General features: G+C 56.7%; 3 protein-coding genes across 8 annotated transcripts in view; 2 read left to right on the top strand and 1 right to left on the bottom strand.

Annotated features, from left to right (window-relative positions):
• Positions 1 to 22075, top strand: part of LOC308184294 (butyrophilin subfamily 2 member A2-like) — a 92312-nt gene that overhangs the window by 67967 nt on the left and 2270 nt on the right. The gene's annotated exons all lie outside the window — the stretch shown is intronic.
• Positions 1 to 22075, bottom strand: part of LOC308184288 (HLA class II histocompatibility antigen, DM beta chain-like) — a 67320-nt gene that overhangs the window by 21494 nt on the left and 23751 nt on the right. The window lies entirely within an intron of this gene.
• LOC308184185 (butyrophilin subfamily 3 member A2-like) lies at positions 577 to 21689 on the top strand (the record flags this gene model as incomplete). The annotated part of the gene is made up of 4 exons (XM_080571018.1): positions 577 to 996; positions 20272 to 20619; positions 21250 to 21531; positions 21661 to 21689. Exons 1-4 carry the CDS (start codon positions 897 to 899, stop codon positions 21687 to 21689), a joined length of 759 nt encoding a protein of 252 aa, XP_080427144.1. The 5' UTR covers positions 577 to 896.

The raw sequence follows: 22075 nt of genomic DNA on the forward strand, positions 1-22075 counted from the left end.
CCAGTTCAGGACATCTGGGGTCCCACAGCCCAGCATCAGTGTTGAAGACAAAGGCAAAGAAAGCATTAAACAGCTCTGTGAAGTCGATGACCCTGTTTGGGCATCCCCATCCAGTAGCAGACCAGTGCTTTCTCTCATCCTACTTTTGCTGTTAAGATAGTTTAAAAAAAAATCCATTTTATTGCCCCTCATGTCCAGCCTCAACTCAAATTGAGCTTTGGCCATACGAATTTTCTCCCTACAAAAGCAAACAGTACCTCTGTAGTCCTTCCACATGGCCTGACCTCACTTCCAGCAAACAGAAACTTTCCTTATCCACCTAAGCTCTAGAAGAAGGTCCCTGCCCATCTGAGACAACCTTCTGCCACAGCTGCTTTACTGGAGCAGTGACCAAGGCTGGCACATTGCCTTCAGCACCCTGGTCGAAGGGTGGCAGCTCCAGGCTTGGCACCCAGTTGTGCCCCATTCCCTGCAGCCTGCAATCCCGCTCAGCTCTTCACTGCCATCTCTCCACATTGTCCCATTGCTCACTGTTTGATTCCTCCTTAGATGGGTGGAGATGAATGAGCTCAGACACTGGCTTTCCCTGGAGGTCTGGAGAGGACCCTGCTGGGGACAAGCCCCTCATGCTTGCTGAAGGCCCTGGGCTGGGCACCCAGCTGCGATGGGATGGCGGTGCCAGCCCTGCAGAGATCAACAGACATTGCCCCAGGGGCAGAGCTCCTCCCAGAGGGTTATTTCAACCAGGAAGTGGGCAAAGGTTGGGGACGTTGGGTGTAGCCTTGTGCTTTCTGCAGCTCTGCTGGGTGCTGTGAGGGAGCTCTCTCTCTCGGTGCGACTCCCTTGGAAAAGAAGCCCTGGGGGGCTGCCTGCCCCCTGGGGGACCTCTGTCTCAGATGGGGCTCACCAGGGACTGTGGCCGCTCCAACCGCACCGGCCATGCCAAGGGCCTGCTGACTTCCCTTGTCACTTTCCTCCTCCTCCGGCTGGGCTCAGGTGAGATCCTGTGGGGCTGCTGGGGGCACTCCCCTCAAGGCCTGGCAGACGTGCTGCTGTGGGGCAGGGGAGCAGCCGTGGGGCAGGGGGACCTGAGCCCTCAGCTCAGCCCCCAATGGGTTTCACTTTCCCTTTGGTTCTTTCAAGCCATAGGGGCGCTGCCTTGGCTGCCCTTTCTGGCTCTTCTTCACCTGCCCAAATGCTGCAGAGAAGGCTCCCACTCCCAGCACACCTCCTTCTCCTGCACGTCCTCCCTCTCCCTCTCCTGTTTCCCCAGTGGTTTCCCATTGTACACAGGGGACACAGCACGCACCAACTCACGCACAGCTCGCCCTTTGTCACTCACTGCCCATAAATTTACGATGGCAAAATCTCACCTCCTCTCTGTGCCCTTCTCCATTGCCCAGCCCAGCTCAGAGTGGTGGGACCAGGCCACGCTGTCACTGCCACCGTGGGGCAGGATGTCGTGCTGCCCTGCCACTTGTCCCCTCAACGGGATGCTCGCACCTTGGAGGTCAGGTGGATTCGGCACAGCTTATCTGAGACAGTGCACCACTACCGCAATGGAGAGGACCTGTACGGGGAGCAGATGGAGGCATATGTCGGGAGGACAGAGTTGGCCAGAGGTGGTCTCTCTGCTGGAAGCCTGGACTTGAGAATCACGGGGCTGAGACCCTCTGATGACGGCCAGTACGTCTGCACTGTGGAAGATGCTTATAACGAAGCCATTGTGGAGCTGGAGGTGTCAGGTTAGTGGCTGGGGTGATGCTTCCAGGGCAGAGTTTATGTCTCCTTTTAATGTTTCAGCTCCTTCACAGCATGGAGCATGCCCATGGATGTGGAAGTAATGTTTGGGGAGAGAGCTCCATGGATATTTTTGTCAGTTTTCCCTGGTGTCCTAGAAGACAATAATCATAATATTGTGAGGGCACTGGGCACAGGCTGCTGAGCAGCTCCTTCAGCTGTGTCAGCAATGGGACCAAACACCACACAGGGAGAACCAAAGAGTCCTCTGAGCAGCCAGATGTCTTCATTACTTTTGCTTTGTGTGGTGGGGGAGACCTGAGACGCTCTCTGGAAGTCCTGGGGCTTCTTGAAGTAGCACGACTTGGTGCAGAGCTGCTGCCAGCAGGTCCTGGAGTTCGGCACCTGGATTTTCTGGGCAATTTGGGGCCATTGGCATTGTGCAGCCCTTCCGTCTGGGTCCGGAACCAGTCAGGGTATTTTGGGGTGAGGGTTGGTGCATGGAGCGCCCGGTCCCTGAATCTCTGGGGCCGTGGCTGGTCTGGGCTGTGTCTGGCATGGGAGCAGATGGGGTCTTTGCCTTGGAACTGAATCCCTCCCCAAGTCAAGCCCCAGCTCCGGGCTCTTCCCCCAGCCACAGGTGCTGACCCCCACCTCTCCCTGGGGGGCTACGAGGCCAGAGGAGTCCGGGTGCTGTGTCGATCGGCCGGCTGGTACCCGCTGCCGCAGCTGCTGTGGAGGGATGCTCGTGGGCAGCATCTGCCCTTGGTCTCCCAGACACATTCCCAGGACCAGGAGGGGCTCTTTGAAATCGAAGGAGCCGTCATCGTGACCAGGAGCGTGGAGGGGCCCTTATCCTGCATGGTCAGGAGCAGCCGCCTCCAGCAGGAGCGGGAATCGTCCCTGCACATCGCAGGTACAAATAGCACAGCCAGGGTGACGTGTTCCTGGCCCCTGCACTTCTCCTGAGCTGGGAGAAGTCTGGGTCTTGCTTTTCCACCCAGGGGCATGGAAATGCAGCCTTTTTCCTTGTGCCTTTTCTCAGCTCCCTTCTTCCACAACGCCCGGCCCTGGATGGTGGCTCTGGCTCTGGTCCTCGTGCTTTTGGCTGTGTCCATTGGCCTCGGTGTTTATCTCTTTCAAAAGAAAGGTAAGCTGGCAGCGCAGGGATGGAGCAGAGGGAGGTGTTCTGCAGGGACCCGCGTGGGTCTGGTGCAGGGCTAAGCCTTGGCCCAGGGAGGTGTGTAGGAGGAGGAAGGGAATGTTCTCCTGGGGATCCCAAAGGCCTTAGGATCCTCTTGGGCCTCTGCCTTGGGCAACGAAGGCAGGGGAGAAGGCAAGGGGCCTTGGGTGGGAGGCCAGGGAGCATGGCTGCAGCGTGGGGCTGGTGGGAAGGCCCAGAGCCCCTGCAGATGTTCCCACCGAGCAACCAAGCTGCTCTGCTGACCTCCGGTTCCTCTGCCTTTGCTTTTCAGTGGCACAGAGCCGAGAGCTGGGTGAGTCCTTGCAGTCCCTGCCCCCAGCCCCTGGGGAAGTGGTGTCCCTGCGGGAGGGACTGGGCTGGGTGGGCTGTGGGGGCTTGTGTGCTGGTGGCTCGGGGGTGCTGGAGGAGCAGCTGGAGCCTGACGGGGGAGTGGGGAGTGCTGGGGCTGGGGCTGCCCTGAGCACAGGACACGGCCGGGATGGCTGAAAGGAACGGGGATCAAGGTGGGGATTGGGAGCGAGCTGCGGGTCTGCCCCGCTCTCCACTGATGCTTCCAGGACAGGGACATTCTCCAGCAATCCGTTCTTCACTTCCTTAATGGCTTCGGTGGCACAAAGATCAAAGTTGCACAAGTGTCCATCCTTACAGTTCCACTTACAAGAGCATTGTACAAAGCTGGGCCACAATGACTATTTGTCTGGTCCCACCTCGGAGCAAGGCAGTATTTTCCCAGTCATGGGATGTGTTCAGGGTCTACCATGGGCTGAGCAACTCTCCCCTGTGATCATGCATTACTTTTGCTTTCCTTTTCAGAAAAACAAGCTGCAGAACTGGGTGAGTGTCCCCATTCTTGGGCTGCATGACATCTCCAAGGTGATGTGCAGGGGAGGGTGGGCAGCTGGGACAGAGCAGCCCAGGGCTGGGCCCTCACCCTGCCCATACCCACTGGGCACCGGCCGTGGGCTGTGACCAGCTCTCCCCTCTCCTTCCAGCATGGAGAAGGGGTCTGCTGCCTCAAAATAGAGGTAAGTGTGTATTGGGTTGCCCTCTGCAGTGCTTCTCCTGCCCTTGCTGGGGCATGTTCAGGAGCCAAGAGGTGCCCCGTCTCCTGCCCCGTGGGGCAGCTCCTGGCCCCGAGCTGGGGAAAGCCTGCCCAGGGCTGAGCTCTGCCCCTGATGGCCTGGCTCCTTCTGTCCCTGCAGTGAAGGTGACCCTGGATGCGGACACAGCTCATCCCCAGCTTGTCCTGTCTCAGGACAACAGCAGTGTGAGATGGGAAACTCAAAAGCAGCAGGTGTCTGACACCTCGGAGAGATTTGACACTTGTTGCTGCGTGCTGGGCTGTGAGGAGTTCAGAGAGGGGAGGCACTGCTGCTTGGTGGAGGTGGAGCGGAAGAGGGGAAAGTATTTGTGGTGGGCTGTGGGGGTGGCCAGGGCATCTGTGAAGAGGAAGAAGTGGATCGACGTGAGCCCTGAAGAAGGGATCTGGGCTGTGCAGTATGATGAGGGGCAACTCATGGCTCTCACATCTCCTCCCACCCCCTTGTCCCTGTCCCCTGTCCCCACGAGGATCTGGGTCTGTCTGGACTGTACCCAGCAGCAGGTGTCTTTTATCAACGCTGACAATGGGGTGGAGATCTTCACTTTCACAGCAGCCGCCTTCAATGGGGAGAGCATCCACCCCTGGTTCCGTCTGGAGACACGGGCAATTCAGCTGTGCCTGAGGGACAGCACCCTGTAGACCCTGTCCCCAGCCCTGGGGGGCTCCTGCTCTTTTCCAGCCACTCCTGCATCACCTCTCCTTGGTCCTGCAGGAGCAGCACAGGAATGAGGTGCAGTGGGGCCAGGGGCTGCCCTGTGTTCCTCCCTGCTGCTGGAGGAGGGCTGTGATGCTGCAAGCAGGGGCCAGGCCCCTTGCAGCCCCCGGGCTCTGCCCTGCACAGGGCTCCTGTGCTGGACCAGAAGCCCTGCTGGCACCCGCGGGTCTCACCCTGCCTCTGAGCCCCAGCAGGCAGCACAGGGGCTGCAGCAGCTCTCCACACTCCTCTCCCCTCTACTTGCACTGCTTGCAGACCCCCAGTGCAAGGGATGTGGTCACCGTGTGCTGCCAGCCATTGCAGGCCACCTTTGCCTCCTAGTTTGGGGTTGATCTTTGCTCTGTGCCTGGTGCTGAGCATGAGCAGCCTGTGGGGGCTCTTTGTTCCCTCCTCTGGAGCACATCAAGGCACAGTAGCAGCAGCACTGTGGCAAATAAAGTTTTGTACAGGAAGATGGAGTCTGGCAGTGGCATTTCCTGGGTGTTTTCTCTCCTCAGGCTTTGGTGCCTGGGAAGGCGTCTTGCAGCAGACCGTCTCCTTGGTGCCTGAGCCTCCCCTGTGGCAGCTCCATGCCGTTCCCTCGGGCCCTGTCGCTGGCCCCAGAGAGCACAGACCGGCGCCTGCCCCTCCGCTCCCCTCATCAGGAAGCTGTGGGCCACCGTGAGGCCTCCCTTGCGTCTCCTCTGCTCTGGGCTCAACAAGCCAAGCGCCTTCAGCCGCTCCTCACACCCCTTGGCCTGCAGAGCCTTCGCCATCCTCGTAGCCCTCCCTTGGAGGCTCTCGCACAGTTTCTCACCCTTCGTCTGCTGTGGTGCCCACAGCTGCACGCAGTGCTCGAGGTGAGGCCGCAGCAGGCCCAGCAGAGCGGGACGATCCCTTCCCTCGGCCGGCCAGCAGTGCCGTGCCTGAGGCACCCCAGGGCACGCTTGGCCGTTTGGGCTGCCAGAGCCCGCTGCTGGCTCACACCCAACTTGCCGTCGGCCACAACCCCCAGCTCCCGTTCTGGGGGCTGCTCTCCAGCCTCTCGCCCCCCACGCTGTACGTACAGCCAGGGCTGCCCCTGCCCAGGGACAGGGCCCGGCACTTGCTCTTGTTAAACTTCCCACAGGCGGTGGCTGCCCAGCTCTCCCCTTTGGCCAGATCCCCCTGCAAGGCCTCTCCAGCCTCAAGGGAGTCAGCAGCTCCTCCCCGTTCTGTGTCAGACACAAACTCACTCAGGTTTCTCTGAAGTCCCGCATCCAGGTCATTTATGGGAACACTGAAGAGACCTGACCCCAAAATGGAGCCCTGCAGAGCCCCACTCGTGACTGGCCGCCAGCCTGATATCGCCCCTTTTACCAGAATCCCTCAGAGCCTGACCCCTCAGCCAATTGTTCAGCCATCGTATTGTGCATTTGTCTGGCTCTGTGATGGACATTTGGTCCAGATGGATACTGTCAGAAAACATGTCATAATCTTTACTGAAATCCAAAACGATCACTTCAACTGGCTCCCTCGCTCAAATGGGAGACTGACCTTATGAAAAAAAGGAAATCAGGTTTGTTGAACACGAGCTTCCCCTCACGAACCCCTGTGTCCTGTGACCAGTGGCCACATTGTCCCTCAGGTGTTTTTCACCCACTCCCAGAGCAATCTCCCTAACTTTAGCAGGCACTGCCATGAGACTGACAGGCCTGTAATTCCCAGGTTCTTCTTTGCTGCCCTTCTTGGAAACTGGGGCAACTTTTGGCAGCTTCCAGTCACTGGGACCTCTCCGGATTCCTCAGGATATTTAAAATTAAATTATAGAGATTTCATGATGTAGTAGGTTTACGTGGCAAGATTTTGGTAGCAGGGGTTTGCTACTGTGAGAAGAATCCAGAAACTGCCCCATATTAGATAAGGGCCAGCTCGCTCCAAAAGCACAAACTGCTGCCCAGAGCTGAGCCACTAAGCAATGTTATTTGTGCTTCTGTGAGAGCATATTTAAGAAATGTGGAAAAAACTGCTGCACAACAGCAGCTGGGAGAGCGAGGAGTGAGAACCAGCCCATCACCAACCACATGAAATTTAACAAGAGCAACTACCGGGTCCTGCACCTGGGGTGGGGCAACCCTGGCTATACGTACAGACTGGGGGACGAGATGCTGGAGAGCAGCCCTGCAGAGAGGGATCTGGGGGTTGTGGTTGACAGCAAGCTGAACATGAGCCAGCAGTGTGCCCTGGCAGCCAGGAAGGCCAACCGTATCCTGGGGTGCATCAGGCACGGCATTGATGGTCGAGGGAAGTGATTGTCCCACTCTGCTCTGCGCTGGTGCGGCCTCATCTTGATTACTGTGTGCAGTTCTGGGCACCACGGTACAAAAAGGACATGAAACTATTGGAGAGTGTCCAGAGAAGGGCCACAAAGATGGTGAAGGGCCTAGAGGGGAAGATGTATCACTTCAGCCAGTTCTCTTAGTACTCTGGGATGAATCCCATCAGGCCCTATAGTCTTGTATGCATCCATCTGGAGCAGCAAATCCCACAAATTAGGGGTTTGTTGGGAGTTTATCGTTCCTGCAGTCACTGTCCTCCAGCTCAGGGCACCTGGGGTCCCACAGCCCAGCATCGGTGTTGAAGACAAAGGCAAAGAAAGCATTAAATATTTCAGTGAAGTTGATGACCCTGTTTGACCATCCCCGCCAAGTAACAGACCAATGTTTTCTATCATCCTACTTCTGCTGTTAAGAGAGTTTAAAAAATAATCCATTTTATTACCCCTCACAGTACTGTCCAGCTTCAACTCAAATTGAACTTTGAACATACGAATTTTCTCCCTACAAAAGCAAACAGTACCTCTGTAGTCCTTCCACATTGCCTGACCTCACTTCCAGCAAACAGAAACTTTCCTTATCCACCTAAGCTCTAGAAGAAGGTCCCTGACCATCTGAGACAACATTCTGCCACAGCCGCTTTACTGGAGCCGGGAGCGGCACTGGCACATTGCCTTCAGCACCGTGGTCAAAGGGTGGCAGCTCCAGACTCGGCACCCAGCTGTGCCCCATTCCCTGCAGCCTCCAATCCCGCTCAGCTCTTCACTGCCATCTCTCCACATTGTCCCATTGCTCACTGATTCCTCCTTAGATGGGTGGAGATGAACGAGCTCAGACACTGGCTTTCCCTGGAGGTCTGGAGAGGACCCTGCCGGGGACAAGCCCCTCATGCTTGCTGAAGGCCCTGGACTGGGCACCCAGCTGCGATGGGATGGCGGTGCCAGCCCTGCAGAGATCAACAGACATTGCCCCAGGGGCAGAGCTCCTTCCAGAGGGTTATTGCAGCCAGGAAGTGGGCAAAGGTTGGGGAAGTTGGGCGTAGCCTTGTGCTTTCTGCAGCTCTGCTGGGTGCCGTGAGGGACATCTATATTGGTGGGCTCCCTTGGAGAAGAACCCCTGGGGGGCTGCCTGCCCCCTGGGGGGCCTCTGTCTCAGATGGGGCTCCGCTGGAGCTGCGGCCGCCCCAGCCTCACTGGCCATGCCAGGGGCCTCCTGACTTCCCTCGTCACTCTGCTCCTCCTCCAGCTGGGCTCAGGTAGGATCCTGCAGGGCTGCTGGAGGCTCTCCCCCCGGGGCCTGGCAGATGTGCTACCATAGGGCAGGAGAGCAGCTGTGGGGTAGGGGGGACCCGAGCCCACAGCTCAGTCCCAGATAGGTTTTGCTTTCCCTTTGTTTTTTTCATGCAACATGGGTGCTGCTTTGGCTGCCCTTTCTGGCTCTTCTTCACCTGCCCAAATGCTGCAGAGAGGGCTCCCATCCCAGCACACCTCCTTCTCCTGCACGTCCTCCCTCTCCCTCTCCTGTTTCCCCAGTGGTTTCCCATTGTACACAGGGGACACAGCACGCACCAACTCACGCACAGCTCGCCCTTTGTCACTCACTGCCCATAAATTTACGATGGCAAAATCTCACAGCCTCTCTGTGCCCTTCTCCATTGCCCAGCCCAGCTCAGAGTGGTGGGACCAGGCCAGCCTCTCACTGCCACCGTGGGGCAGGATGTCGTGCTGCCCTGCCACTTGTCCCCTCAACGGGATGCTCGCACCTTGGAGGTCAGGTGGATCCGGGACCACATCTCTGAGACAGTGCACCACTACCGCAATGGAGAGGACCTGTACGGGGAGCAGATGGAGGCATATGTCGGGAGGACAGAGTTGGCCAGAGGTGGTCTCTCTGCTGGAAGCCTGGACTTGAGAATCACGGAGCTGAGACCCTCTGATGATGGCCAGTACGTCTGCACTGTGGAAGATGCTTATAACGAAGCCATTGTGGAGCTGGAGGTGTCAGGTTAGTGGCTGGGGTGATGCTTCCAGGGCAGAGTTTACGTGTCCTTTTAATGTTTCAGCTCCTTCACAGCATGGAGCATGCCCATGGATGTGGAAGTAATATCTGGGGAGAGAGCTGCATGGATATTTTTGTCAGTTTTCCCTGGTGTCCTAGAAGACAATAATCATAATATTGTGAGGGCAGTGGGCACAGGCTGCTGAGCAGCTCCTTCAACTGTGTCAGCAATGGGACCAAACACCACACAGGGAGAACCAAAGAGTCCTCTGAGCAGCCAGACGTCTGCTTTACTTTTGTAAAGTCCCGGGGCTGACCTCCTCTTTTTTTTTCTGCTGACCTCCTGTTCCTCCGCCTTTGCTTTTCAGCGGCACAGAGCCGAGAGCTGGGTGAGTCCTTGCACTCCCTGCCCCCTGGGGAAGTGGTGTCCCTGCGGGAGGGACTGAGGTGGGTGGGCTGTGGGGTCTTGTGTGCTTGTGGCTTGGGGGTGCCGGAGGAGCAGCTGGAGCCTGATGGGGGAGTGGGGAGTGCTGGGGCTGGGGCTGCCCTGGGCACGGGACACGGCCGGGATGGCTGAAAGGAACGGGGATCAAGGTGGGGATGGGGAGCGAGTTGTGGGGAAGCCACGCTCTGCACGGATGCTTCCGGGACAGGGACGTCCTCCAACAATCCGTTCTTCACTTCCTTAATGGCTTTGGTGGCACAGAGATAAAGGCTGCACAAGTGTCCATCCTTACAGTTCCACTTACAAGAGCATTGTACAAAGCTGGGCCACAATGACTATTTGTCTGGTCCCACCTCGGAGCAAGGTAGTATTTTCCCAGTCATGGGATGTGTTCAGGGTCTACCATGGGCTGAGCAACTCTCCCCTCTGATCATGCATTACTTTTGCTTTCCTTTTCAGAAAAACAAGCTGCAGAGCTGGGTGAGGGTCCCCATGCTTGGGCCTCAGGACAACACCTAGGCGATGATTTCCTCATTTCCATGAGGAAATGGTTGGCGACCTGCTACGGAGCTTGGATGTGCGCAAGTCGATGGGGCCGGATGGGATGCACCCGAGGGTACTGAAAGAACTGGTGGAGGAGCTGGCCGAGCCGCTTTCCATCATTTATCGGCAGTCCTGGCTATCGGGGGAGGTCCCAGTTGACTGGCGGCTAGCCAATGTGACGCCCATCTATAAGAAAGGCCGCAGGGCAGACCCGGGGAACTATAGGCCTGTCAGTTTGACCTCAGTGCCAGGAAAGCTCATGGAGCAGATTATCTTGAGGGTCATCACGCGGCACTTGCAGGGCAAGCAGGCGATCAGGCCCAGTCAGCATGGGTTTATGAAAGGCAGGTCCTGCTTGACGAACCTGATCTCCTTCTATGACCAAGTGACACGCTTGGTGGATGAGGGAAAGGCTGTGGATGTGGTCTACCTTGACCTCAGTAAGGCTTTTGACACTGTTTCCCACAACATTCTCCTCAAGAAACTGGCTGCTCGGGGCTTGGACTGGCGTACGCTTCGCTGGGTTAGAAACTGGCTGGATGGCCGGGCCCAAAGAGTTGTGGTAAATGGAGCCAAATCCAGTTGGAGGCCGGTTACTAGTGGAGTCCCCCAGGGCTCAGTGCTGGGGCCGGTCCTCTTTAATATCTTTATCGATGATCTGGATGAGGGGATTGAGTGCACCCTCAGTAAGTTTGCAGATGACACCAAGCTAAGTGCGTGTGTCGATCTGCTCGAGGGCAAGAAGGCTCTGCAGGAGGATCTGGATAGGCTGGAGCGATGGGCTGAGGTCAACTGTATGAAGTTCAACAAGGCCAAGTGCCGGGTCCTGCACCTGGGGCGCAACAACCCCAAGCAGAGCTACAGGCTGGGAGATGAGTGGTTGGAAAGCTGCCTGGCCGAGAGGGACCTGGGAGTATTGGTTGATAGTCGGCTGAATATGAGCCAGCAGTGTGCCCAGGTGGCCAAGAAGGCCAACAGTATCCTGGCCTGCATAAGAAGCAGTGTGGCCAGCAGGTCTAGGGAAGTGATTGTGCCCCTGTACTCGGCTCTGGTGAGGCCGCACCTCAAGTACTGTGTTCAGTTTTGGGCCCCTCGCTACAGGAAGGACATGGACGTGCTCGAGCAAGTCCAGAGAAGGGCGACCAAGCTGGTGAGGGGTCTGGAGAACAAGTCTTACGAGGAGCGGCTGAGGGAGCTGGGGTTGTTCAGCCTGGAGAAGAGGAGGCTCAGGGGCGACCTTATCGCTCTCTACAGTTACCTTAAAGGAGGCTGTAAAGAGGTGGGGGTTGGCCTGTTCTCCTACGTGCCTGGTGACAGGACGAGGGGGAATGGGCGAAAGTTGCGACAGGGGAGTTTTAGGTTGGATGTTAGGAAGTACTTCTTTACCGAAAGGGTTATTAAGCATTGGAACGGGCTGCCCAGGGAGGTGGTGGAGTCACCATCCCTGGAGGTCTTTAAAAGACGTTTAGATGTAGAGCTTAGCGATATGGTTTAGTGGAGTACTTAGTGTTAGGTCGGAGGTTGGACTCGATGATCTTGAGGTCTCTTCCAACCTAGAAATCTGTGATACTGTGATACTGTGATGTGCAGGGGAGGGTGGGCAACTGGGACAGAGCAGCCCAGGGCTGGGCCCTCACCCTACCCATACCCACTGGGCACCGGCCGTGGGCTGTGACCAGCTCTCCCCTCTCCTTCCAGCATGGAGAAGGGGTCTGCTGCCTCATAATAGAGGTAGGTGCGCACTGGGTTGCCCTCTGTGGTGCTTCCCCTTCCCTTGCTGGGGCATGTTCAGGAGCCAAGAGGTGCCCCGTCTCCTGCCCCGTGGGGCAGCTCCTGGCCCTGAGCTGGGGAAAGCCTGCCCAGGGCTGAGCTCTGCCCCTCTATTTGTGGTGGGCTGTGGGGGTGGCCAGGGCATCTGTGAAGAGGAAGAAGTGGATCGACAGGAGCCCTGAAGAAGGGATCTGGGCTGTGCAGTACAATGAGGGGCAAGTCATGGCTCTCACATCTCCTCCCACCCCCTTGTCCCTGTCCCCTGTCCCCACGAGGATCTGGGTCTGTCTCAACTGTACCCAGCAGCAGGTGTCTTTTATGAACGCTGACAACGGGGTGGAGATCTTCACTTTCACAGCAGCCGCTTTCAATGGGGAGAGCATCCACCCCTGGTTCCGTCTGGAGACACAGGGAATTCAGCTGTGCCTGAGGGACAGCACCTTGTAGACCCTGTCCCCAGCTCTGACGGGCTCCTGCCCTTCTCCAGACACTCCTGCATCACCTCTCCTTGGTCCTGCAGGAGCAGCACAGGAATGAGGTGCAGTGGGGCCAGGGGCTGCCCCGTGTTCCTCCCTGCTTCTGGAGGAGGGCTCCAAAAGGACACACTGCTGCCCAGAACCGAGCCACTAAGCGATGTTATTTGTGCCTCTGTGAGAGCATATTTAAGAAATGTGATAAAAACTGCTGCAAAACAGCAGCTGGAAGAGCGAGGAGTGAGAACCAGCCCTGCAGACCCCAAGGTCAGTGCAGCAGGAGGGCAGGAGGTGCTCCATGCACACAGCAGAAGTTCCCCCACGGCCTGTGGTGAGGCCCCTGGTGGAGCAGGTTGTCCCCCTGCAGCCCATGGGTCCCACACGGAGCAGATCTCCATGCTGCAGCCCATGGAGGAGCCCCCGCTGGAGCAGGCCCTGGGCCAGAGCCGCAGCCCATGGAGAGGAGCCCATGCAGGAGATTGAGGTCTGGGGGGAGCTGCCACCCGTGGGGGACCCAGGTTGGAACAGTTTGCTCCTGACGGATGTACCCCATATTACAGACCCATACTGGAGTAGATGTTGAAGAGCTGCTGTCTGGGGAAGCCCACGTAGGATCAGTACAGGAAGGACAGCATCCCATGGAAGGAGTTGTTGACTCTGTTGAGGGTGGAAAGGCCTTGCAGAGAGATCTGGACAGGTTGGAGACCTGGGCAATCACCAACCGCATGAAGTTTAAAAAGAGCAAGTGCCGGGTCCTGCACCTGGGATGGGGCAACCCTAGCTATACGTACAGACTGGGGGACGAGATGCTGGAGGGCAGCCCCGCAGAGAGGGATCTGGGGGTTGTGGTTGACAGCAAGCTGAACATGAGCCAGCAGTGTGCCCTGGCACCCAGGAGGGCCAACCGTATCCTGGGGTGCATCAAGCAGGGCATCCAATGGTCAGATTTCACAGGTTGACAGCAGATCTCCATCACTGCCGCTGATTATCCCGACAGCTCAGGTGTCCGAAAGCCAAGGACAGGTCTGTGTAGAATCGGAGAATCCAGTGCAAGCACTTCCCTATGATGAGTCCCTGAGAGGGAAAAATCTGTTCCCACAACCAGCCTTTGGACACAATCACTTTCTAGGAGCTGTTCCAATAGCACCTCCTTTCTTTCCTCACTTCTTGTATGGGTACCCAGTTCAGGGCTTTATTGAAAATTCGGTAGCGAGACCTAACGTTGTCACGGCACCTGAGGACAAAGAAGCAACAACTAGCACATCTGCGAATATGTACATTTTTAGACTTGCCGAGGTGATCAGATCCGGGGCAGACGCGTTCTGCAGCGGAGCGGGGGATCAGGACAGGCAGGACTTTTTTTCCGACATCGAGGCCGCTCGAGGGAGCTGCCAGGACCCGGCAGCCCCCGCGAGGGAGGCTGACGAGGCGTAGGTGGAGCCAGCAGTGCCCCCTCCCCGGCCGTTCAAAAGCAGCCCCTAGGGAGCACGAGCGACCAGGAGCGCGGCGAACAGGGCGGGCAAACAGGGCGGGGCACGTCAGAAGGGTGGGCGCAGCAGTTCGCGCAGCAGTTCGCGCAGGCAGGGCGAGCATGAAGGGCGGAGAGGGCAGAGTTTCCCCCTGCCCATAAGAACAACATCTTTAACGGCTGTCGACTACTAGCTGGGCTGCGATGGTCTTCACCAGGCAGAGCACTTTCTCTAGAAAGTCTGTGGCCACCCAGACTGACCGCCTGCTCAACAATGCGGCAGTTCAGGTCTCTGGGTGCAGGGACTGCCTGAGCCTGTTGCTGCCATCTGAGGGAAGCAGAGGCGCCGTGTGTGTGAGGTGCGAGCAGGTGGATGACCTGGTCCGCCTGGTGGCAGAACTCAAAGAGGAGGTGGAGAGGTTGAGGGCTATCAGGGAGTGTGAGCGGGAGATAGACTGGTGGAGTGACTCCCTGCAGGGCCTGAAGGAGAGGTACCGGAGTGAGACACCCCAAATGGGGATGGACCCCCCGCCCCGTCGCTGTCGGGCAGAGGGAGGCGACCTAGAAGTTGAGGAGGGATGGAGACAGGTCCCTGCTCGACCTTTCAGGCAACGCCCCCCCCTACCGGCCCCACCTTCCCAGGTGCCCTTACGTAACAGATTTGAGGCCCTGGAGCTTGAGAGAGCGGTGGGTGAGGACGAGGTAGAAAGTCTACCCAGGAGGATGCCTAGGGCGAGGAAGCCGACTCTACGCCTCAAGACTGCCTCCACCAAGAAAGACAGAAGGGTGATCGTAGTAGGCGACTCCCTTCTCAGGGGAACAGAGGGCCCTGTTTGTCGACCTGACCCTACCCGTAGGGAAGTCTGCTGCCTCCCTAGGACCAGGGCCAGGGATATTACCAGGAAGCTTCCCAACCTGGTTCGCCCCTCTGACTACTACCCTCTTTTGATAGTCCAGGCTGGCAGTGATGATATTGATGAGAGAAGCCTGAAGGCTATCAAACGGGACTTTAGGGGACTGGGACGGTTAGTGGCTGGAGCGGGAGTGCAGGTGGTGTTTTCATCTATCCCTGCAGCAGCAGGGAGGGGTACCGAGAGGACAAGGAAAGCCCACTTGATTAACACATGGCTCAGAGGCTGGTGCCAACACAGAAATTTTGGGTTTTTTGACCATGGGGCGCTTTACTCGGCACCTGGCCTGATGGCCGCAGACGGGTCCCTATCTCTAAGGGGAAAACGGATCCTAGCCCAGGAGCTGGCAGAGCTCATTGAGAGGGCTTTAAACTAGGAAAGAAGGGGGATGGGGCTGAAAGAAGGCCTGTTGGAGCTGTGCCGGGGGGAACAATGGCAAAGCCGGGGAAGAAGGCAATGGCCCAGCTGAAGTGCATCTACACTAATGCACGCAGCATGGGTAACAAACAGGAGGAGCTGGAAGCCATCGTGCAGCGGGAAGGCTATGACTTGGTTGCCATCACGGAAACGTGGTGGGACCACTCTCATGACTGGAGTGCTGCAATGTCTGGCTATAGGCTCTTCAGAAGGGACAGGCGGCACAGAAGGGGTGGTGGTGTGGCTCTCTATATTAGAGAGTGTTTAGATGTTGAGGAACTTGAGGCTGGGAATGATAAGGTTGAGTCCCTATGGGTTAGGATCAGAGGGAAGGCCAACAAGGCAAGCATCCTGGTGGGGGTCTGTTATAGACTGCCGAACCAGGATGAGGAGACCGATGAGGAGTTCTACAGGCAGCTGGCAGAAGCCGCGAAATCGTCAGCGCTTGTTCTCGTGGGGGACTTCAACTTCCCAAACATATCCTGGAAGCACAACACAGCCCAGAGAAAGCAGTCTAGGAGGTTTCTGGAGAGCGTGGAAGATAGCTTCCTGACGCAGCTGGTTAGAGAGCCTACCAGGGGAGGTGCCCTGCTAGACCTTCTGTTCACAAACAGTGACTGTTGTGGTTTAACCCGGCTGGCAGCTAAACACCACACAGCCGTTCGCTCACCCTCCCCCCTCCCTCTCTGGGATGGGGGAGAGAAACGGGAAAGTGAAGCCGGTGAGTTGAGATAAAGACAGTTTATTAAGACAGGGATATAATAATAACAATAATAATAATAGTGATAATGATAATAGTATTAATAATAATAATGTGTAAGAAACAAGTGATGCACAATGCAATTGCTCACCACCCGCTGACCAATGCCCAGCCTATCCCCGAGCAGCCGGCCCCCCCACCTCGGCCAGCCACCCCTATATATTGTTTAGCATGACGTCAGATGGTATGGAATACCCCTTTGGCCAGTTTGGGTCAGCTGTCCTGGGTCCGTCCCCTCCCAGCTCCTGCTGCACCCCTAGCCTGCTCGCTGGCAGAACAGAGCGAGAAGCTGAAAAGTCCTTGGCCTGGTGTAAACACTGCTCTGCAACAATTAAAACATCAGCATGTTATCAGCGCTCTTCTCATCCTAATCCAAAACATAGCACCCTACCAGCTACTATGAGGAAAAATTAACTCTGTCCTAACAGGAACCAGGACAGTGACGGACTGGTGGGAGATGTGGTGGTTGGGAGCTGTCTCGGGCAGAGTGACCACGAAATGGTTCAGTTCTCTATTCTTGGCGAAGTCAGGAAGGGGACCAGTAAAACCGCTGTCTTGGACTTCCGGAGGGCTGACTTTGAGCTGTTCAGGACACTGGTTGGCAGAGTCCCTTGGGAGGAGGTTCTGAAGGGCAAAGGAGTCCAGGAAGGCTGGGCACTCCTCAAGAAGGAAATCTTAATGGCTCAGGAGCGGTCTGTCCCCATGTGCCCAAAGACGAGCCGACGCGGAACTAGACCGGCCTGGCTGAGCAGAGAGTTGTGGCTCTAGCTTAGGAGAAAAAGGAGGGTTTATAATCTTTGGAAAAGAGGGCGGGCTACTCAGGAGGACTATAAGGATGTTGCGAGGCTGTGCAGGGACAAAATTAGAAAGGCCAAAGCTCATCTGGAGCTCAGTTTGGCTACTGCCGTTAAAGATAGCAAAAATGATTTTACAAATACATCAACACAAAAAGGAGGACTGAGGAGAATCTCCATCCTTTACTGGATGCGGGGGGAAACTTAGTTACAAAAGATGAGGAAAAGGCTGAGGTGCTCAATGCTTTCTTTGCCTCAGTCTTTAGCAGCAAGACCGGTTGTTGTCTGGATACCTGGTACCCTGAGCAGGTGGAAGGGGATGGGGAGCAGGATGTGGCCCTCGCTATCCATGAGGAAATGGTTGGTGACCTGCTACAACACTTGAATGTACGCAAGTCGATGGGGCCGGATGGGATCCACCCGAGGGTACTGAGCGAACTGGTGGAGGAGCTGGCCAAGTCGCTTTCCATCATTTATCAGCAGTCCTGGCTGTCAGGGGAGGTTCCAGTCGACTGGCGGCTAGCAAATGTGACGCCCATCTACAAGAAGGGCCGGAGGGTAGACCCGGGGAACTATAGGCCTGTTAGCTTGACCTCAGTGCCAGGGAAGCTCATGGAGCGGATTATCTTGAATGTCATCACGCGGCACTTGCAGGGCAAGCAGGCAATCAGGGGCCCAGTCAGCATGGGTTTATGAAAGGTAGGTCCTGCTTGACGAACCTGATCTCCTTCTATGACCAAGTGACGCGCTTGGTGGATGAGGGGAAGGCTGTGGATGTGGTCTACCTTGACCTCAGTAAGGCTTTTGACACTGTTTCCCACAACATTCTCCTCAAGAAACTGGCTGCTCGGGGCTTGGACTGGCGTACGCTTCGCTGGGTTAGAAACTGGCTGGATGGCCGGGCCCAAAGAGTTGTGGTAAATGGAGCCAAATCCAGTTGGAGGCCGGTTACTAGTGGAGTCCCCCAGGGCTCAGTGCTGGGGCCGGTCCTCTTTAATATCTTTATCGATGATCTGGATGAGGGGATTGAGTGCACCCTCAGTAAGTTTGCAGATGACACCAAGCTAAGTGCGTGTGTCGATCTGCTCGAGGGCAAGAAGGCTCTGCAGGAGGATCTGGATAGGCTGGAGCGATGGGCTGAGGTCAACTGTATGAAGTTCAACAAGGCCAAGTGCCGGGTCCTGCACCTGGGACGCAACAACCCCAAGCAGAGCTACAGGCTGGGAGATGAGTGGCTGGAAAGCTGCCTGGCCGAGAGGGACCTGGGAGTATTGGTTGATAGTCGGCTGAATATGAGCCAGCAGTGTGCCCAGGTGGCCAAGAAGGCCAACAGCATCCTGGCTTGCATAAGAAGCAGTGTGGCCAGCAGGTCTAGGGAGGTGATTGTCCCCCTGTACTCGGCTCTGGTGAGGCCGCACCTCGAGTACTGTGTTCAGTTTTGGGCCCCTCACTACAAGAAGGACATGGAGGTGCTCAAGAGAGTCCAGAGAAGGGCGACGAAGCTGGTGAGGGGTCTGGAGAACAAGTCTTATGAGGAGCGGCTGAGGGAGCTGGGGTTGTTTAGCCTCGAGAAGAGGAGGCTCAGGGGAGACCTCATCGCTCTCTATAGGTACCTTAAAGGAGGCTGTAGAGAGGTGGGTGTTGGTCTATTCTCCCACGTGCCTGGTGACAGGACGAGGGGGAATGGGCTAAAGTTGCGCCAGGGGAGTTTTAGGTTGGATATTAGGAAGAATTTCTTTACTGAAAGGGTTGTTACGCACTGGAATGGGCTGCCCAGGGAGGTGGTTGACTCACCATCCCTGGAGGTCCTTAAAAGACGTTTAGATGTAGCCCTTAGTGATATGGTTTAGTGGAGGTCTTGTTAGTGTTAGGTCAGAGGTTGGGCTAGATGATCTTCGAGGTCTCTTCCAACCTAGACGATTCTGTGATTCTGTGATTCTGTGATAGTCGGTCGAGGGAAGTGATTGTCCTGCTCTACTCTGTGCTGGTGCGGCCTCACCTTGATTAATGTGTGCAGTTCTGGGCACCACAGTACAAAAAGGACGTGAAACTATTGGAGAGTGTCCAGAGAAGGGCCACAAAGATGGTGAAGGGCCTAGAGGGGAAGACGTATCACTTCAGCCAGTTCTCTTAGTACTCTGGGATGAATCCCATCAGGCCCTATACTCTTGTATGCATCCATCTGGAGCAGCAAATCCCACAAATTAGGGGTTTGTTGGGAGTTTATCGTTCCTGCAGTCACTGTCCTCCAGCTCAGGGCACCTGGGGTCCCACAGCCCAGCATCAGTGTTGAAGACAAAGGCAAAGAAAGCATTAAACATTTCAGTGAAATTGATGACCCTGTTTGACCATCCCCGCCAAGTAACAGACCAATGTTTTCTCTCATCCTACTTTTGCTGTTAAGAGAGTTTTAAAAAAAAATCCATTTTATTGCCCCTCACAGTACTGTCCAGCCTCAACTCAAATTGTGCTTTGGCCATATGCATTTTCTCCCTACAAAAGCAAACAGCATCTCTGTAGTCCTTCCATTTCGCCTGACCTCACTTCCAGCAAACAGAAACTTTCCTCATCCACCTAAGCTCTAGAAGAAGGTCCCTGGCCATCTGAGACAACATTCTGCCACAGCTGCTTTACTGGAGCCGGGAGCGGCGCTGGCACATTGCCTTCAGCACCCTGGGTAAAGGGTGGCAGCTCCAGGCTCTACTCCCAGCTGTGCCTCATTCCCTGCAGCCTGCGATCCCGCTCAGCTCTTCACTGCCATCTCTCTACATTGTCCCATTGCTCACTGTTTGATACCTCCTTAGATGGGTGGAGATGAACGAGCTCAGACAGTGGCTTTCCCTGGAGGTCTGGAGAGGCTCCTGCTGGGGACAAGACCATCGTGCTTGCTGAAAGTGGTGGACTGGGCACCCAGCTATGATGGGGTGGTGGTGCCAACTCTGCAGAGCTCCCCAGACATTGCCCCAGGGGCAGAGCTCTTCCCAGAGGGTTATTGCAGCCAGGAAGTGGGCAAAGGTTGGGGAAGTTGGGCGAAGCCTTGTGCTTTCTGCAGCTCTGCTGGGTGTTGTGAGGGACCTCTCTCTCGGTGGGGTTCCCTTGCAGAAGAACCCCTGGGGGGCTGCCTGCCCCCTGGGGGACCTCTCTCTCAGATGGTGCTCCCCTGGGACTGCGGCCACCCCAGCTTCACCGGCCATGCTAGGAGCCTCTTGTCTTCCCTCGTCACTCTGATCCTCCTCCAGCTGGGCTCAGGTAAGATCCTGTGGGGCTGCTGGGGGCTCTCCATCTGGGCCTGGCAGATGTGCTGCTGTGGGGCAGGGGGGACCTGAGCCCCCAGCTCAGCCCCAGCTGGGTTTCACTCTCCCTTTGGTTGTTTCACGCAGTATGGGCGCTGCCTTGTCTGCCCTTTCTGGCTCTTCTTCGCCTGCCTGAATGCTGCAGAGAGGGCTCCCACTCCCAGCACACCTCCTTCTCCTGCACGTCCTCCCTCTCCCTCTCCTGTTTCCCCGGTGGTTTCCAATGGGACACGGGGGATGCAGCACGCACCAACTCACACACAGTTCGCCCTTTGTCACTCACTCCCCCTAAATTTACAATGACAAAATCTCACCTCCTCTCTGTGCCCTTCTCCATTGCCCAGCCCAGCTCAGAGTGGTGGGACCAGACCATCCTCTCACTGCCACCGTGGGGCAGGATGTCGTGCTGCCCTGCCACTTGTCCCCTCAACGGGATGCTCGCACCTTGGAGGTCAGGTGGATCCGGCACAGGTTATCTGAGACAGTGCACCACTACCACAATGGAGAGGACCTGTACGGGGAGCAGATGGGGGCATATGTCGGGAGGACAGAGTTGGCCAGAGATGGTCTCTCTGCTGGAAGCCTGGACTTGCGACTCACCAGGCTGAGACCCTCTGACGATGGCCAGTACGTCTGCACTGTGGAAGGTGCTGATGATTATGATGAAGCCATTGTGGAGCTGGAGGTGTCAGGTTAGTGGCTGGGGTGATGCTTCCAGGGCAGAGTTTATGTCTCCTTTTAATATTTCAGCTCTTTTACAGCATGGAGCATGCCCATGGATGTGGAGGTAATATCTGGGGAGAGAGCTCCACGAATATTTTTGTCAGTTTTCCCTGGTGTCCTTGAAAACAGTAATCATAATATTGTGAGGGCACTGGGCACAGGCTGCTGAGCAGCTCCTTCAGCTGTGTCAGCAATGGGACCAAACACCACACAGGGAGAATCGCAGAGTCCTCTGAGCAGCCGGACGTCTGCTTTTCTCTTCCTTTGTGTGGTGGGGGAGATCTGACACGTTGTATGGAAGTCCCGGGGCTTCTTCAACCAGAACAGCTGGGTGCCGAGACGCTGCCTGGAGGTGCTGTAGCTGGGCACCTGGGTTTCCTGGGCAATTTGGAGCCACTGGCATTGTGTAACCCTTCTGTCTGGGTCCGGAACCAGCCGGGCTGGTTTATAGGTGAGGGTGGGTGCATGGAGCACCTGGTATTTGAGCCCCTGGGACTGTGGCTGTGCTGGGCTTTCTCTGGCATGGGAGCAGATGGGGTCTTTGCCTTGGAACTGAATCCCTCCCCAAGTCAAGCCCCAGCTCCGGGCTCTTCCCCCAGCCACAGGCGCTGACCCCCACCTCTCCCTGGGGGGCTATGAGGCCGGAGGCGTCCGGGTGCTGTGTCGATCGGCCGGCTGGTACCCGCTGCCGCAGCTGCTGTGGAGGGATGCTCGTGGGCAGCATCTGCCCTCGGTCTCCCAGACACATTCCCAGGACCAGGAGGGGCTCTTTGAAATCGAAGGTGCCGTCATCGTGACTGGGAGCGTGGAGGGGCCCTTGTCCTGTGTGGTCAGGAGCAATCACATCCAGCAGGAGCGGGAATTCTCCCTGCACATCGCAGGTACAAATAGTACAGCCAGGCGGAGGTGTTCCTGGCCCCTGCACTTGTCCTGAGCTGGGAGAAGTCTGGGTCTTGATTTTCCATCCACGGGCACATAAATGAAGCCCTTTTCCTGGTGCCTTTTCTCAGCTCCCTTCTTCCACAACGCCCAGCCGTGAATGGTGGCTCTGGCTCTACCCCTCGTGCTTTTGGCTGTGTCCATTGGCCTCGGTGTTTATCTCTTTCGAAAGAAAGGTAAGCTGGCAGCGCAGGGATGGAGCAGAGGGAGGTGTTCTGCAGGGACCCGCGTGGGTCTGGAGCGGGGCTGAGCCCTGGCCCAGGGAGGTGCGTAGGAGGAGGAAGGGAATGTTCTCCTGGGGATCCCAAAGGCCTTAGGATCCTCTTGGGCCTCTGCCTTGGGCAACGAAGGCAGGGGAGAAGGCAAGGGGCCTTGGGTGGGAGGCCAGGGAGCATGGCTGCAGCGTGGGGCTGGTGGGAAGGCCCAGAGCCCCTGCAGATGTTCCCACCGAGCAACCAAGCTGCTCTGCTGACCTCCTGTTCCTCT

This window comes from Anser brachyrhynchus (assembly GCF_964034855.1).
Source record: "Anser brachyrhynchus genome assembly, chromosome: 30".
In the NCBI taxonomy this organism is placed as follows: Eukaryota; Metazoa; Chordata; class Aves; order Anseriformes; family Anatidae; genus Anser; species Anser brachyrhynchus.